This window comes from Trachurus japonicus, chromosome 13, assembly GCF_045865225.1.
Source record: "Trachurus japonicus isolate A0001 chromosome 13, Traja_1.0".
In the NCBI taxonomy this organism is placed as follows: domain Eukaryota; kingdom Metazoa; phylum Chordata; class Actinopteri; order Carangiformes; family Carangidae; genus Trachurus; species Trachurus japonicus.
The window spans coordinates 18,635,194-18,648,237 of NC_140919.1; the positions used below are offsets into that span (position 1 = coordinate 18,635,194).

The 13,044-nt window shown below is 39.7% G+C and overlaps 1 protein-coding gene across 1 annotated transcript; it reads right to left on the reverse strand.

Annotated features, from left to right (window-relative positions):
- Positions 1-5,620: 5,620 nt before the first annotated feature.
- On the reverse strand, positions 5,621-10,024 carry smtla (somatolactin alpha). Its single transcript, XM_085796664.1, has 5 exons — positions 9,969-10,024; positions 9,591-9,801; positions 8,039-8,152; positions 6,548-6,727; positions 5,621-6,379 (listed from the first exon to the last, which is right to left on the reverse strand). Exons 1-5 carry the CDS (start codon positions 10,022-10,024, stop codon positions 6,185-6,187), a joined length of 756 nt encoding a protein of 251 aa, XP_085652790.1. The 3' UTR covers positions 5,621-6,184.
- Positions 10,025-13,044: the final 3,020 nt, after the last annotated feature.

The window sequence follows — 13,044 nt, forward strand, 5'->3', positions numbered from 1 at the left end:
GAGGAGAGACGGCTTCTTCCCGTATACCTTTTATATTCAGCATTGCTCTGCCATCAAGGCAAGGCAAAACAAACAGGAAAATAGGCAGAGGATGTGAGTGCCGCTTTCCTGGAGACAAACCAGAGATGCAGTAAATCATAATCCCTGAGCCGAAACTGAATTCACCACACCTATCAAAACCCATTTAGGATCAGAGGCCAGAGGTCCAACCATTTACTGTCTGTGAGCTCCCCCTTTTTTCTCCAATCCTTTTCTTTCAGAGGGAAGAAAACAGATAAATGAAAGCCAAATACACATGGATAATCCCCGGCGTCTTTCCAAGAAGGAAATTATTATATTTGAAGTTATGAAAGTGCTTCCTGAAGTGAAGGAAATGCATTAGATTTTTGGGCCTGTGTCTTGATCTAAGAAAAACATAAGCAGACGCACACTGGCAGAAAGACAAATATATGCCCTTCCACAACACTCCCTCTCTCTCACTCAGCCCCTCCTTGTGCACAATGACTTACAGTACATATCTGAAAGAAAGATTTTTTTTTTTTTTTTTTTTTACAAAAAAACTGAAAGAGGTGGAAAACTCCAAAAAGTCCTTCTGGCCACAGACGTGAAGGGAGGAAATTGCATTGATTTAAGCTCAGCTTCTTTTGGCATCTCTCTGCCGTTTTCGTTTTTCTTTCCTAAAGTGAAGGCGTGTGTTCCACAGCCGCTGGTTTAGATACAGTCATCTAAGATGTTTTTCTTTGTCTCTCATTATAGCCACAGTAAGCTGATGAGTGGAAGTGAGTGGCAGCATCTGCAGTGCTTTGTATCATTAACTATAAACTTCAACTACAGATGCCTTTTTTTGTGGATGAGTCTGAAAAGTCTTACAAACTGCTGTTTTCAGTCATCAATGAAACATACAAGGATGCACACAATGGAGACAAAACACTTTGTTCAACTGTCTAAAGCTGAATACCACTCAAAGCTTCATAATAGCATTCAGAGGGACGTTAGGAAAGAGCTGAGTCACACAAGTAGGTGTACTGTTATAATACCATAATATCCACCACTGATATTTCTTCTCTAATAAATGGGATGTGTGATGAGCACCTCTTAGGAACATTTTGCAGCTCTTTCAACACATTTATCTCCAATAAAGATATCATATTTATTGTAAGTTGATTTGTAGTACAAAATAAATTACACTAACAACTACAACTAATTCATCTTTTTAATTTTGGCTCCTATTTTTAGATTTGATAGTCTTAATGACAAGTCTTTGTGGATTAAAGCAATGTTTATTCAACTTCATTTGCTGTATTGTTACAGTAGTTGTTGAAACCCTGGACAGTCCAGTCTGGGTCAATGAAAACAGATGACACTTTAGTTGCTTAGATGTATTGCCAAGAAAAACAAAAAACAAAAAACAAAACAAACATTTGAATCTAGTTTTAAGTCAGATTTCAGCAGACCTCTTCTGGGTCTGGTTCATTCAATTGATTTTACTTCAAATAAGAAACATTAAGCTACAAAGTGAATCATCAACAGAAAATGTTGTGCAGAACTACCAGACAGAGCAAAAATGAGAGACATTCAAAACAGACCGATCCTCCTTACTCATGTTATGTCCTGCAATGATGAAAAGTTACTCTTTAATCGCGGCATTAAGATTTAGAGGATTGTTGTCGGCTTAGTCTTGTCAATACATCTTCAAAGCCACAACCTCACTGGAAAACTGTGTATGAAACCTAATATTAAAGGAGACATGTTATGCCCCTTTTCTACAAATTAAAATAGTTCCCAGGTGTCTTAAATATATATCTGTGACATGCTTTGGTCAAAATACCTCAAGGATCAAACAGCTCTCTTTTCATACTCTCAAACTACCCCTGTTCTGAAAAGCTGGTTTCAGTGCCTGTCCCTTTAAATACAAATGAACCACTGCCCCGCCCCACCCCTTCTACCTGTCTCAGGTAGTGGTGGTATTATGCAAATTTGAAACCTGGTTGCATCACTGGAAGACAACTGAGGGAACCGCGCATAAAATCACGTGGATTTCAACCTAGGGAGGCTGCACATTACAGATTTTAGGGGCCGGAAAGTGACAAAGCTAAGTTTATGTGTGTATTTTTGGCTCCTTGTCTGGGGCATTTATTTACAACTCGTTGATGTTTCCCTCCTGTTTCTCTCTGTGTCTTCACAGCTTTGGAATGCCTTGTAGGACAACAAATCTGTATTTCCCTGCCTTCAGTTTGGGACAATTGATGGCTGTTCCCCTTCTAAGTTCACATTGCATAAGCAGGTTTCCCCACTTTCTCCAAGGTAATCATCTAATTTCCTGATGGTGTAAATCCTGCCGTTCACAGTGCTACGAACCAAGAGACACCCCATAGGGCTTGTTTCACCACAACTGAAATATTCCCCTATTAATCATAGCCACATGTTGAGGCATCCCCTCTGTTTGTGTGTGCGCCACGTGCAGGTTATGTAATGGCAGTAACTGTGAAAACCACAGTCCGAGAAGCTTTCACATAACACTGCATTGATTTACCATTTGGGTAAACAAAGAGACACCAAGGAGTTATTTAATTCTGCTTGCTTATCTCTTAGTTCCCATAAAAGCTGTAATGTCATTATTAAAGTAATTATCCATCAAAGGAAACACTAATGAACTACAATAAGTTATTCATTCATTTATATTCAGGTGTATGTTCAGAATTCAACTCATATTATGACTTTCTCTTTCACTACAACATTGTCTTTCCTCGGGGAAACACGAGCCTGCTGCTGTTACAACCTGACATTTTCTAACATATTGGAACAGTTAGGATGGCCTTGATCCCCGCGACCTTCTTGACCCTCACTCACCTCTCCACAGAGCCTTGAAGAGATGCCTCATCTGGGGAGCCAAAAGACAGGCAGAGGGTGAGGTGAGAGTGGACATCCCAAGGTTTTAGATGTGTCACTGGGTCCAGCATAGACACGCTTGACTTTAAGATTACACACAGACAGCTGTGCATGATGTAGCCTCGGGCCAACCTGACCCCAGGATTGGTTTGGTTGGCTCTTATTTGAGAACTTATGCCATCCGTTGATGACCCAAACAAATTCCCCATGGTTTGCTGTGGAAGGATACAGACGGTTGTCCTTAAAAAGCAGCAGCAGCCTGGGCTGTCAGAAGCAGAGATGCAAAGGGAAGGCTGTACCTCTGCTCATTCCCTATTTTCTACTTCTACACAAGTAAACATACAGACCTTTTAAGTGACAAGTTCTTGCTACACCATAAATATGTCATTAAAGCAAAGGAAATGAGGGGGGAAAGGCACAGAGACGTTACTACATGGTTTTCAGTGTGGGAGATCATACAGGGGCTGTGGGACTGTTTTAGGACTTTCCAAGCTGTCATTCTGAGCCATAAATGAAAGCACAACAACAGTGTGCGAGCCAAACGATCCAGTGGAGGCTCAAGGACTTCATACTTTGAGTCTGGGTTTCATATCAAGCCAACTCCACTTTCCAGCCTAACTCTTCTAGCTGTGTACCTGCCTTCCAGCCATCCATTTTCTCTCTAGATCCAACCTACTTCCCTGCATGTCACACTGCTTAGAGCTGTGCTCAGACCCTTCCCCAGTCATTTTGGCTATAGCTTTTTCCCCCTCTCCCTCATTTCCCCAGTTTTCCCCTCTATTTGACTGACACATTTTAAATCAACACTGAGAAAAAACAAAAAAAAGAAACAACTACCCACTTTACCTCTTTGCCTCATTCTCTCAGTCCATTCTCTTTACATTTCCTGTTCCTTTCCTCTTGCTCTCTGTTCGCCTCCTCTGCTCCACTTATGCACCTCAGCAGTCTAGATTTCCTTTCCTCAGGTTATAATAGTTAGACTGTGAAATCACCCGGGCCCCACACTCCTCCCTTCATCTCTGTGTCCTTCTTTCCCCTTCAACTCCCTAACATCTTTATCTCTCTGCACTGATCCCCTCCCTCCTCTTACTACTTATAGCCAATCTTTAATATTTATGGCCTCAAAGCTCAAGAAGTGGGTGGGGGCACAGGGCTTTAGTTTGCCTGTGATTACTCACATGTTGTTAGGAACCAAACAAAGCAAGCTGATGGTTGCTCTGCATAGGTTGGAGGCAGCAGAGCTGCAGTCCTGCAGAGGGGAACAGAGGCTACTCAATCTCCTCTGAGCCCCCATACTGAAGTGATTAGGCCACAGGAAGCTGAACCTGACATTGCTGACACTAGGCCCCCCTACCACATCCTGCCTCAACATCCAGCCACACCACATGACACTGCCTCTCTATGCTGACACCGGACTCACTGTGGCAACCACAAGGCTGATTTACCTCTTCTGATATGGTTACAGGGGATGGAAGAGCAGAGGATGTAGCAGGGCACTCAAGATAGTGAAATACAGCCAAGAAGAAACCTGAGACCAGCGGTGAGAAAAAGGAGAGAAAAATGCTTGTGGCGACTGCTTCCTTTATTGTTTCCCTGTCGCATGGTGTGGCAGCAGATGTAAACAGGAACAAGCAATACAGCTGGCCAATTTAAGCCCATTAACTGCAAGTGGGATAACTGCAGGTGCTTTATTTTGGCTGCTGGGATGGCAGGAATCATGAGATTTGCTAGTTAGAACATGTTGTGTCTGAAACTTTTACTATGTGGGTTTTATGTGGCCCACTGTCCAATATTTGCCTCTTCCCTCATTTAAGGAATAATAATAATAATAATAATAATAATAATAATAATAATAATAATAATAATAATAATAATAATAACAACAATAATAATAATAATAATAATAATAATAATAATAATAATAATAATAATAATTTAATCTGCAAATATCGAGAAATAGTTTTTTCACCAAGCCAATGCATTTTAGCTTTGCACTCACCAATGAAATACATACAATGTGATAAAGTGCATGATAGTTCAAGGGGGGGAAAAGATAACCTTCAGGACAGAGCACTACTACCCTCTTGTGTTTGGGGGCAGAAAGGGCAGAATCAAGGACATGGTTCAGCAATTGATCTCTTACCTTGCTATGTTGTTCACTCACTCACTCACTCACTCACTCACTCACTCACTCACTCACTCACTCACTCACTCACTCACTCACTCACTCACTCACTCACTCACTCACTCACTCACTCACTCACTCACTCACTCACTCAGATTAATTAAATCACAACACATTCTCTTCTTTTTCCACAATTTGCTTTATTAGCTTCTTAAATCACCAGCGGCCAACTAGAAGGGTTTTCACACTGTAGTGGGCCTCTTCTATTTACACATGAGAGTACACAAATGTGTGGTTTGCTTTCTGAGATTATACATTCAAAACATCTAACAAATGAATTTGAATTGTATATTTCTTATATTATGTATTCAAAGTGAAGAAACAATATTTTTAATAAACCTCTTACATTCAGGTTAAATTAGGCACATTTAGGCCCAGAAATATTCATGATTTTGTTTCGTTCATGAACTTGCATTGTCCCACTTTAAATAAATTGAATTGAATTGAATGATGATTTGACAAGCACTCAACAAATATCAACCTGAGTCTAACCAAAAACCCCAGATAAGGCTTGCCTCTCATTTTAGCTATTATTTGCTCTCTCTCTCTATCTGCCTCTCTCTCACACTCTCCTTCACCAATCAAACTGCGTCTCTTTTTCTAAGGAGCGATTGCTCTCTGTTTGACTCCATCTCCGGTGAAAGTGTTTCATTTCACTAATGCAGAAGTGAAACCAACTCCATTTAAAAAGGGAGTCTCAGTGAATACTCAAGGGGCTGTGGGAATAATCAAAACACTGCACGAAGCAGCGAGGAATACAAACTCCAGTTAAGAACAAAAGAAATGGAAATCAATGGCAGGATATGCAGATTTTTTTGACAGCTCAACACGCAAATAATCTTTTGGGAGTTTGCCCTCTGTTGCCTCTGCCAGGTTAAAATAACAACTGAGCTGGGAAATATAAAATGCAGTATGATGAAGTAAGGGCACAACATTACACCTACTTAGTTCTGTGTGAAGGTGTTCCAAAATAATCAATATCGAATGCACCACATTGCAAGCAAGGCTGAATCGCCCAAGGCATGGTCATATCTATAAGTGCACAGCTACCAACCACAGGAATTCATTTAAAGCCAAACATTGTTTTATTTAACAGCTGTACTTTATGTTTTATGCACAGTTGTATTTGTCAGTTTGTCGACATTTGAGGAGCTTGAGGAAAGTCTCCATCTTATGAGCGTCTTTCTTGAAGCAGCTCAGCAGGGTATAGTCTCTCATAACTGATTCCAGCATCTCCGGTTGCACGTCGTACTGGAATATTCCCTGTTCACTGTAGGTTGTAGTCAGAGTCCCTTCGTCCAACATCTGTTTGGAACCATTAGGGAATATGATGGAAATATTGAGAAAAAAAAATAAAAAATAGGAAATAAGAAGGGTCTCAAAGACATAAGGAATTCTCTTATCTGAAATACTACCGTATACTTGCAAGACTGGAACTAAAACATTTTTCTGTTGTGATCTATTGTGACCAACCTTCTTGATAAGGACCACCACTCCTTGCTCCAGACTGATCAGTTTCTCTGACACCCACTTGGTCTTGTTGAGCAGCATTTCTGGGGCATCGTCATAGCGATCAAGTGTGGTCTGCAGGTAGACCAAAGGCTCAATCCATGACTGCACCAGCATCAGCACAGAGTGGAGCAACCACTTATCCTGCAGGGCACATAGATGAAGAATTGATACAACTGGATGAAAGACTGAAATAAAACATACGTATACTAACCACAGGATCGTCCCTAAATATAAAGATATTGTGCAACAGAACATGACAGAGCAGCAGGGGCACTACACTTTACTCTATTTGTGTCTTTCTAGGAACATTTATATTTGAAATAAATAGCAGCCATTTGCCCTTAAGGGTTTCAATAGGATAGCCATGGACAAGAGTGATCAATAAAAGACTGAAGGACTTAATAAAAGCATGGCTTTGGATCAATGACTTGTCAGCTACAAAACTTTCAGCAACAAAAGAAGGTTGAAATGTCATTGGTGAAGCAGTGGAGTCTGCTTAAATTCCCCTAAGCAGGGCAGACTGTAAAGAAAGAGCAAATGACCACCACACAAATGGCCATTAAACTGCTGAGCAGGCAATATTTCAACACAAAGGGCAGAGGATAAATTCTGAACATAAAGAGGAGGCTTGCAAGTGGGGGCAGTTTCAAAGATCACACTTACTTTTATAGTGATGATATAACTTTAAACCAGCAGTTGCAAATATTACCAAAATGGCTCCTGAAAGAAACTGCTTATGCTATTATACTGGACTTGGCCTTTTTTGGTTGAAGGTTTTCTTTTTTCTTTTTTCTTTTGTAGCACTTCACATTAACCAAATTATCGTTCACATCAGCCGGTTCACCCATCACTGGCCTTTAGCTCAGTTCAGCTTCCACGCCAACGATCAAGTTGACCTTTCAGCTGAAAAGGCTGCACCCTTCTGGAAAGTTGCCACAAACTCACTAAAGACACAGATAAGAGTGTGTAGAAATGTGATACAGATATGAATATTTATGAAATCTGAGGACCCTTTCATTGTAATTGCTGCAAACATCCGGCCACTCAGCAGCTGACTGGGAGCTCGCTTGCACACTTGGACACTGTTACTGCCAAAGAAAGCTTATGGCGATTAGCACCAGAGAGGCTGCAAAGTGAGTAGAGATGCGATGCCAGCCTTCACGCATCGACACTACCCAAAACCATGCACACACACACACACACACACACACACACACACACACACACACAAATGCAAACTCATTATAGTGAATGGGCAATGCCACTAATAAACCTGCAAACGCACATCCATGCAACAACTTATGTCTTTTTTTTATTTGTATACAATCTATCTCAGAAAGACATATACATATGTATGGGCACAGGTCGGATAATAAATAAGGCTATACACATACACACCGTGATGCTCAAACACTCCACTGAGTCTGAGGTTATCAATGACCATGAACTTACAGAGATTTGCTGGATTTCACTTTTGGAGCTGGGGATGGGTAAAGCTTTGGTGATGCATGCATATCCAGCCTGGTTCCTCTGGAGCCGTAATGGAAAGGGGACAAACATCTCCTCCTATGATCCACACAAACACAGGATTAAAAAAGAAAGAAAGAAAGAAAGAAAGAAAGAAGGAAGGAAATGAAAATACAGCATAAGTGTAATGCCCATGCTGTTCATACTTAAATACAATATTTCTATGCCTTTAGTGAACACCATCCTCAAATTTCTGTCTTCATAGGAATTAAGTATGTGTTAACATTTTTTTTGTTTGTTTTTGCTTAAATTTTTGCAAAGTTTTTAGAATAGATTATTGTTTTGGTTTTGAGCCTTAGGTTGACATGGTTATCCTCTCAGTCCTAACCATCTACAGTATAGACGGTGATCAACACAAGTGGATTTCTCTAACAGATGTGAAAGCCTGTTCACTTTGCTATAGAATTACACAGGAGTGCACAACAGCAGACACATCACACACTTAAAAAAGAGCATCAGGAAAGCAGTGACAAAAGCTTCAACAGTCTCGGCCACTGGAGACACAGCAGAGGCACATTTTGTTTTCCAACTTGTTCTCATCTGTAGACCCCATGCAGCGTCTTCTCAGTAACAAGCTCTACATCATCCCATTTCAAAGACCATTTTGGATCTGGAGCTGCCGAGTGAAGGGGATTCAACAGGCTGCAAAAGCTCTGCTCTCACTGCTGCAGTATATCATTATCGCATTGGTATTACTCCACTGTAGGCCTGCTTCTTCAATAAAACATCTTTGGCTCAGAAGAGAAATAGAAGATTACTTTGAAGCCTGGCAGCGAGGTGATGATCATGTCAGTATCAAAAGCAAATAACACAGAGAATCTAACAGAAAGTGTCAGTGCTTTTGCTCCAGCATATTGTGAGAAAGACCAACAAAAATCATTTTACTCCCATTGTAGAATTCAGCCTAAGTGTTGGTACATTCCATGATGAAAAATAATTGAATATGGGAAATATGGGACAGGCTGCTGAGATATAACCAGGGATAAGTGACTTTTTAATTACTTTTCAACACTGATATGTTATAAAACAACATAATTCCATTGCTCTCTGGATGACACTGTTTTATTGCATAACTACTTTTTTCTGCCACAAGTGATACTAGACAGCTTTTCAAATGTAGGATAGTCTTGCTGTCATTGTAGCCTTTGCCTAAGGCAATGTTCCACAGCACTTATTCTCAAAATGCAGATTTTACCTTTCATAAAGAAACTCATGCCCATGCCTCGAATGAGAATCCCCTGATGTAGGTTAACAAGTTCTTTCTTAATTGCAGCTGAATCCTCTAAGTCTAGTTACAATAAAAATTAATTTCCACAGTCAGTCCTCAGTGTGGAGATTGATTCCTTTTCTCCTCAAGCTATACTCTATAAAAGTAAGAGCCTGTGGATGCTACACATCAGAAAAAAAACAAAAAACAAAACAAAACAAAAAAAACATTTTCCCCCAGTGAAGTGTGCAAGTGTAAAGATTTACTCACAAACATAGAACATGATTCTTCTGAGACGCGGTAGATGAGCTCGGCGTGTTGGATGACTCGGTCTAGAAGTTTTTCTTGGGAGATGGAGAGGCAGCGGGAGAGGCTGCCCTGCTCTTCCTTACAGTCTAGTGGGATGCTCACAGTACGCAGACAGGGCCAGAGCAATACAGCCCATACACCCCACTGCTTCACTGAAGATAAAAGGACATTTCTCACCAAAACATGGAGCTTTCTCTATTATTTGCTTTGGTAACACTGATTTATAGCTTTACCAGATAAACAAAAATCTGTTAATAAATCAATAAAATGACATAATTTCTGTCTATTAATTACACAATCACAAATTCACAACTTTGTTTGTCTCGAAGTGCACATTACCTGTCATTGTGTACATCTTGTAAATGTCCTTTGAGTCCTTCTTGCTTCTCTGTCATTCTGACTTCTATTATAAACCCTGACCAGGCCATGAATAGGAAAAGGTCATCCTGGTTTTGCGTAGGTTCTTGTAAAATGACCCCTGTCTTCCCAAACCAATGCATTTCTTGTCTCATGAATAACACCAACATGGTAACTACAACCAGCTATGCTAGGTCTGTGTTAATTTAAAAGTGCACACTGAGATTTTTTCTAAATACCTGGATATCTGAAATGTCCTAATCGACCTTGATTTTCAAAATAAATCCACATAAATGTTTTATGCATTTCCATTTTTCAAAATCTTTATTCCATTGGCCAATATTCCAGGAATGAAAACTGAGACTGATAAGATTTATCAAACAAAGGCTAAAAAAAGGGATGGGCTGTAAAATCCTTCTTTTCAGCTGTGCTAAGTATGTAATGTAGATTTACACATGCATGACAGAGAAGACTGCGGAAAAGACAGCGTAGAACTGTAACAGACACACCAAAAAGGAACCGAATGAATGAGGGAGTTGAAAATCACTGGGATCTAACAAAACCCTTCAAATCTTCCTTTTTTTATTTTGACATTCATATTCTACTCTGCTCAGAAAACCATGGGTGTGTGAGAGTAGCTCTACCCAGAAGCTATGGTGTCCCAGTTGTAATGACTGTGTTTAGCTGTCGTTGAAGGGAGCACATATTTAGTAGTAATCCATGCCTGCTTGAAACAGTGCCAGTCTAGGTAGGCGTACAGGACTCCATTAAGCACATTTTTTTTTCATTTCATTTCTTCTTCTTCTTTTTTTTTTTCAAAAACATGTGCGCCTCCTATTATTTATTTTATCAAACCTTTAAATCACTTCTGTTATTCCTGTAATCCAACTGGAGGATTACGGATGATGGGATGAGTTTTCTGTCAGTTGGTGCTGATAAATATATTCATCAAGCCTAGTCTATAGAGATATTCAACAAATCGATTGTATACTTAATTGGGGATTTTTATTTTTATTTATTTTTTACCAAACTGTGAAGAGAGGGACAACATTCAATAAGCCTGAGCTCAACTGTCTGTTCCTTCACTGAGTCATGCTTAAGGATAAGCTGAAGACAGACAGGGGATCAGAACGTAGCGACTGGTGAGGGTTTGTGTTACAGAAGTCAGCGTCACTGAGGCAGCTCCTCGCACATTTTCAAGACACCTGAAGCCTCAAGTCACATATGCCAACCTGTTACATATGGAACAATGTTCTCTTAACCTTTCTATCACTCCTCCACTTTTTTCCCCTCCCCACTTCCTTGGAGGTTTAGAAGATTTTCAAAATCTAAGCACGCCTCTCCAAAAACAAACCGGCAAAAAACAAAAGACATCTTGTTTTCGTCAATCTCCTCACACTAAATCCTGTTAAATGTACACAGGCGGCAAGAGAATCTGTGAAAACTGCATTGGTAGTCTTTGCATCATAACATTAAACAGGTTTAACCTCATTTCTTGTACATGGTAGATTCTATAAATTCACATTTGAGGTAATTAATGTAGGTGCAAGCTTGTTCTGTGAACCCACACTCCAAACCATTATATTGTGCACACATCACTGAGGATTTGCATAATGTGTAAGAACTGAGGCCATTTTTGTACCAGTATTCTGATGTAGTGTTACAGTAATACTACAACTAAAGAAGAACTTTATTTCTACCATTCCTGCAAATTGATTCACACAACAGTTTCACATCTAACCAAGCCATATTTACAAAAAACACTAACAAAAAAACATCAACAGCCTTATTCTCAGTTAGAAATTGTCCATTGTTATTGTGACCTTATCAAAATGGCAAAAATTGAATGAAGGATTATCTGGTATGAGGACTGTCGTCTGTGACATAACGTGATGCAATTGTAAATGATTCCAACCACGTAAATCTCACTGAAAGTACAACTTTAAATGCACAAAGTTACCACAAAGCAAATACATCAGCAATGATTTGTTGAATCCAAACAAAACATTAACAAAGCTATGATCTCTAGTTCGTTATGAAAACAGATTCAACAAATTCAGACTGTTGGAATTTAATCTAATCTTGCATCACATTGGACAATGACATTCATCAGAAACAACTACTGGTTCATAAAGGATGTGCCAACTCTTGAAATATTTTCCAGTATATGAAAATGTGTGTGTAAAAGGCTACTCTGAAAAAATATTTGTTGTAGGCTATTTATTTAGTTTTCCTCTCGATAAGTTAATGATAAACTGCTTGAATGATACAGTTGTCATAAGATATTAAAATGTATTACTAACACATACTAACGCAGCACTACGCATCTGCAGTCTGGTCCCACTTGTTTCACAAACACACAGAGGTCTTTACAGAGGATACAAATGGATAGTTCAACATTTTGGCAGATTGGCCCATTGCCATAATCCCTATAGTTCCAGGAATAGGTTTGCTACTTTTAATTGTCGGCATAAGCTATTTTTAGAACTGTGGAGCCAAGCTGCAAGCTGCTCAGAGCTACGCCACAGAGGCTAATGGGATTTCTTGGTTACTCTCATCAAACTCATCAAATACACAATCCAACAACTCCAAAACGCTCTGGTGGTCTGGTGGACAAGTTGTGACCTGCACATTCACCACGTAATGAGATAATAACGGAACATTACGATACTGAGTTGTTTTCGGTAAATCCATGCAAAACTTGCAAATTCCCGTCAGGGGCAGTTTTTCGGCAAGCAGCCTTGGCATTTGCACCGACGATTAAAGGTAATGAACCTACTCCTAAAACTATAGGGATTATGGGAATGGGCCAATTTGCCAAAATGTTGAACTATCCCTTTAAGACTAAATATTTACCTTGATATCCTGTGTTGTGTTGTTGAATGGTGTTTTATTATTAAAATTGTTCAGTTTTTCCCGCAAGTCTCTAAATAAGTATCATACAGTGAGTGAGAATCATACATTATCCTAGACAGTTATTACTTTTGAGATGTCTCTTCACCATGTGAAATATAGAGTAAGGGTTAAAGCTTCCTCTTACAATTTAAGGTGAAAGGGT

What these genes read in the sequence shown, in the direction of transcription:
- smtla (XM_085796664.1), bottom strand. Translation starts at nt 10,024, where the DNA reads ATGACAGAGAAGCAAGAAGGACTCAAAGGACATTTACAAGATGTACAC. An exon ending in AAGAATCATGTTCTATGTTT is followed by an intron (nt 8,153 to 9,590) that starts GTGAGTAAATCT and finishes TGTGGATCATAG; the next exon opens with GAGGAGATGTTTGTCCCCTT. An exon ending in TGGTGGTCCTTATCAAGAAG is followed by an intron (nt 6,380 to 6,547) that starts GTTGGTCACAAT and finishes GGTTCCAAACAG; the next exon opens with ATGTTGGACGAAGGGACTCT.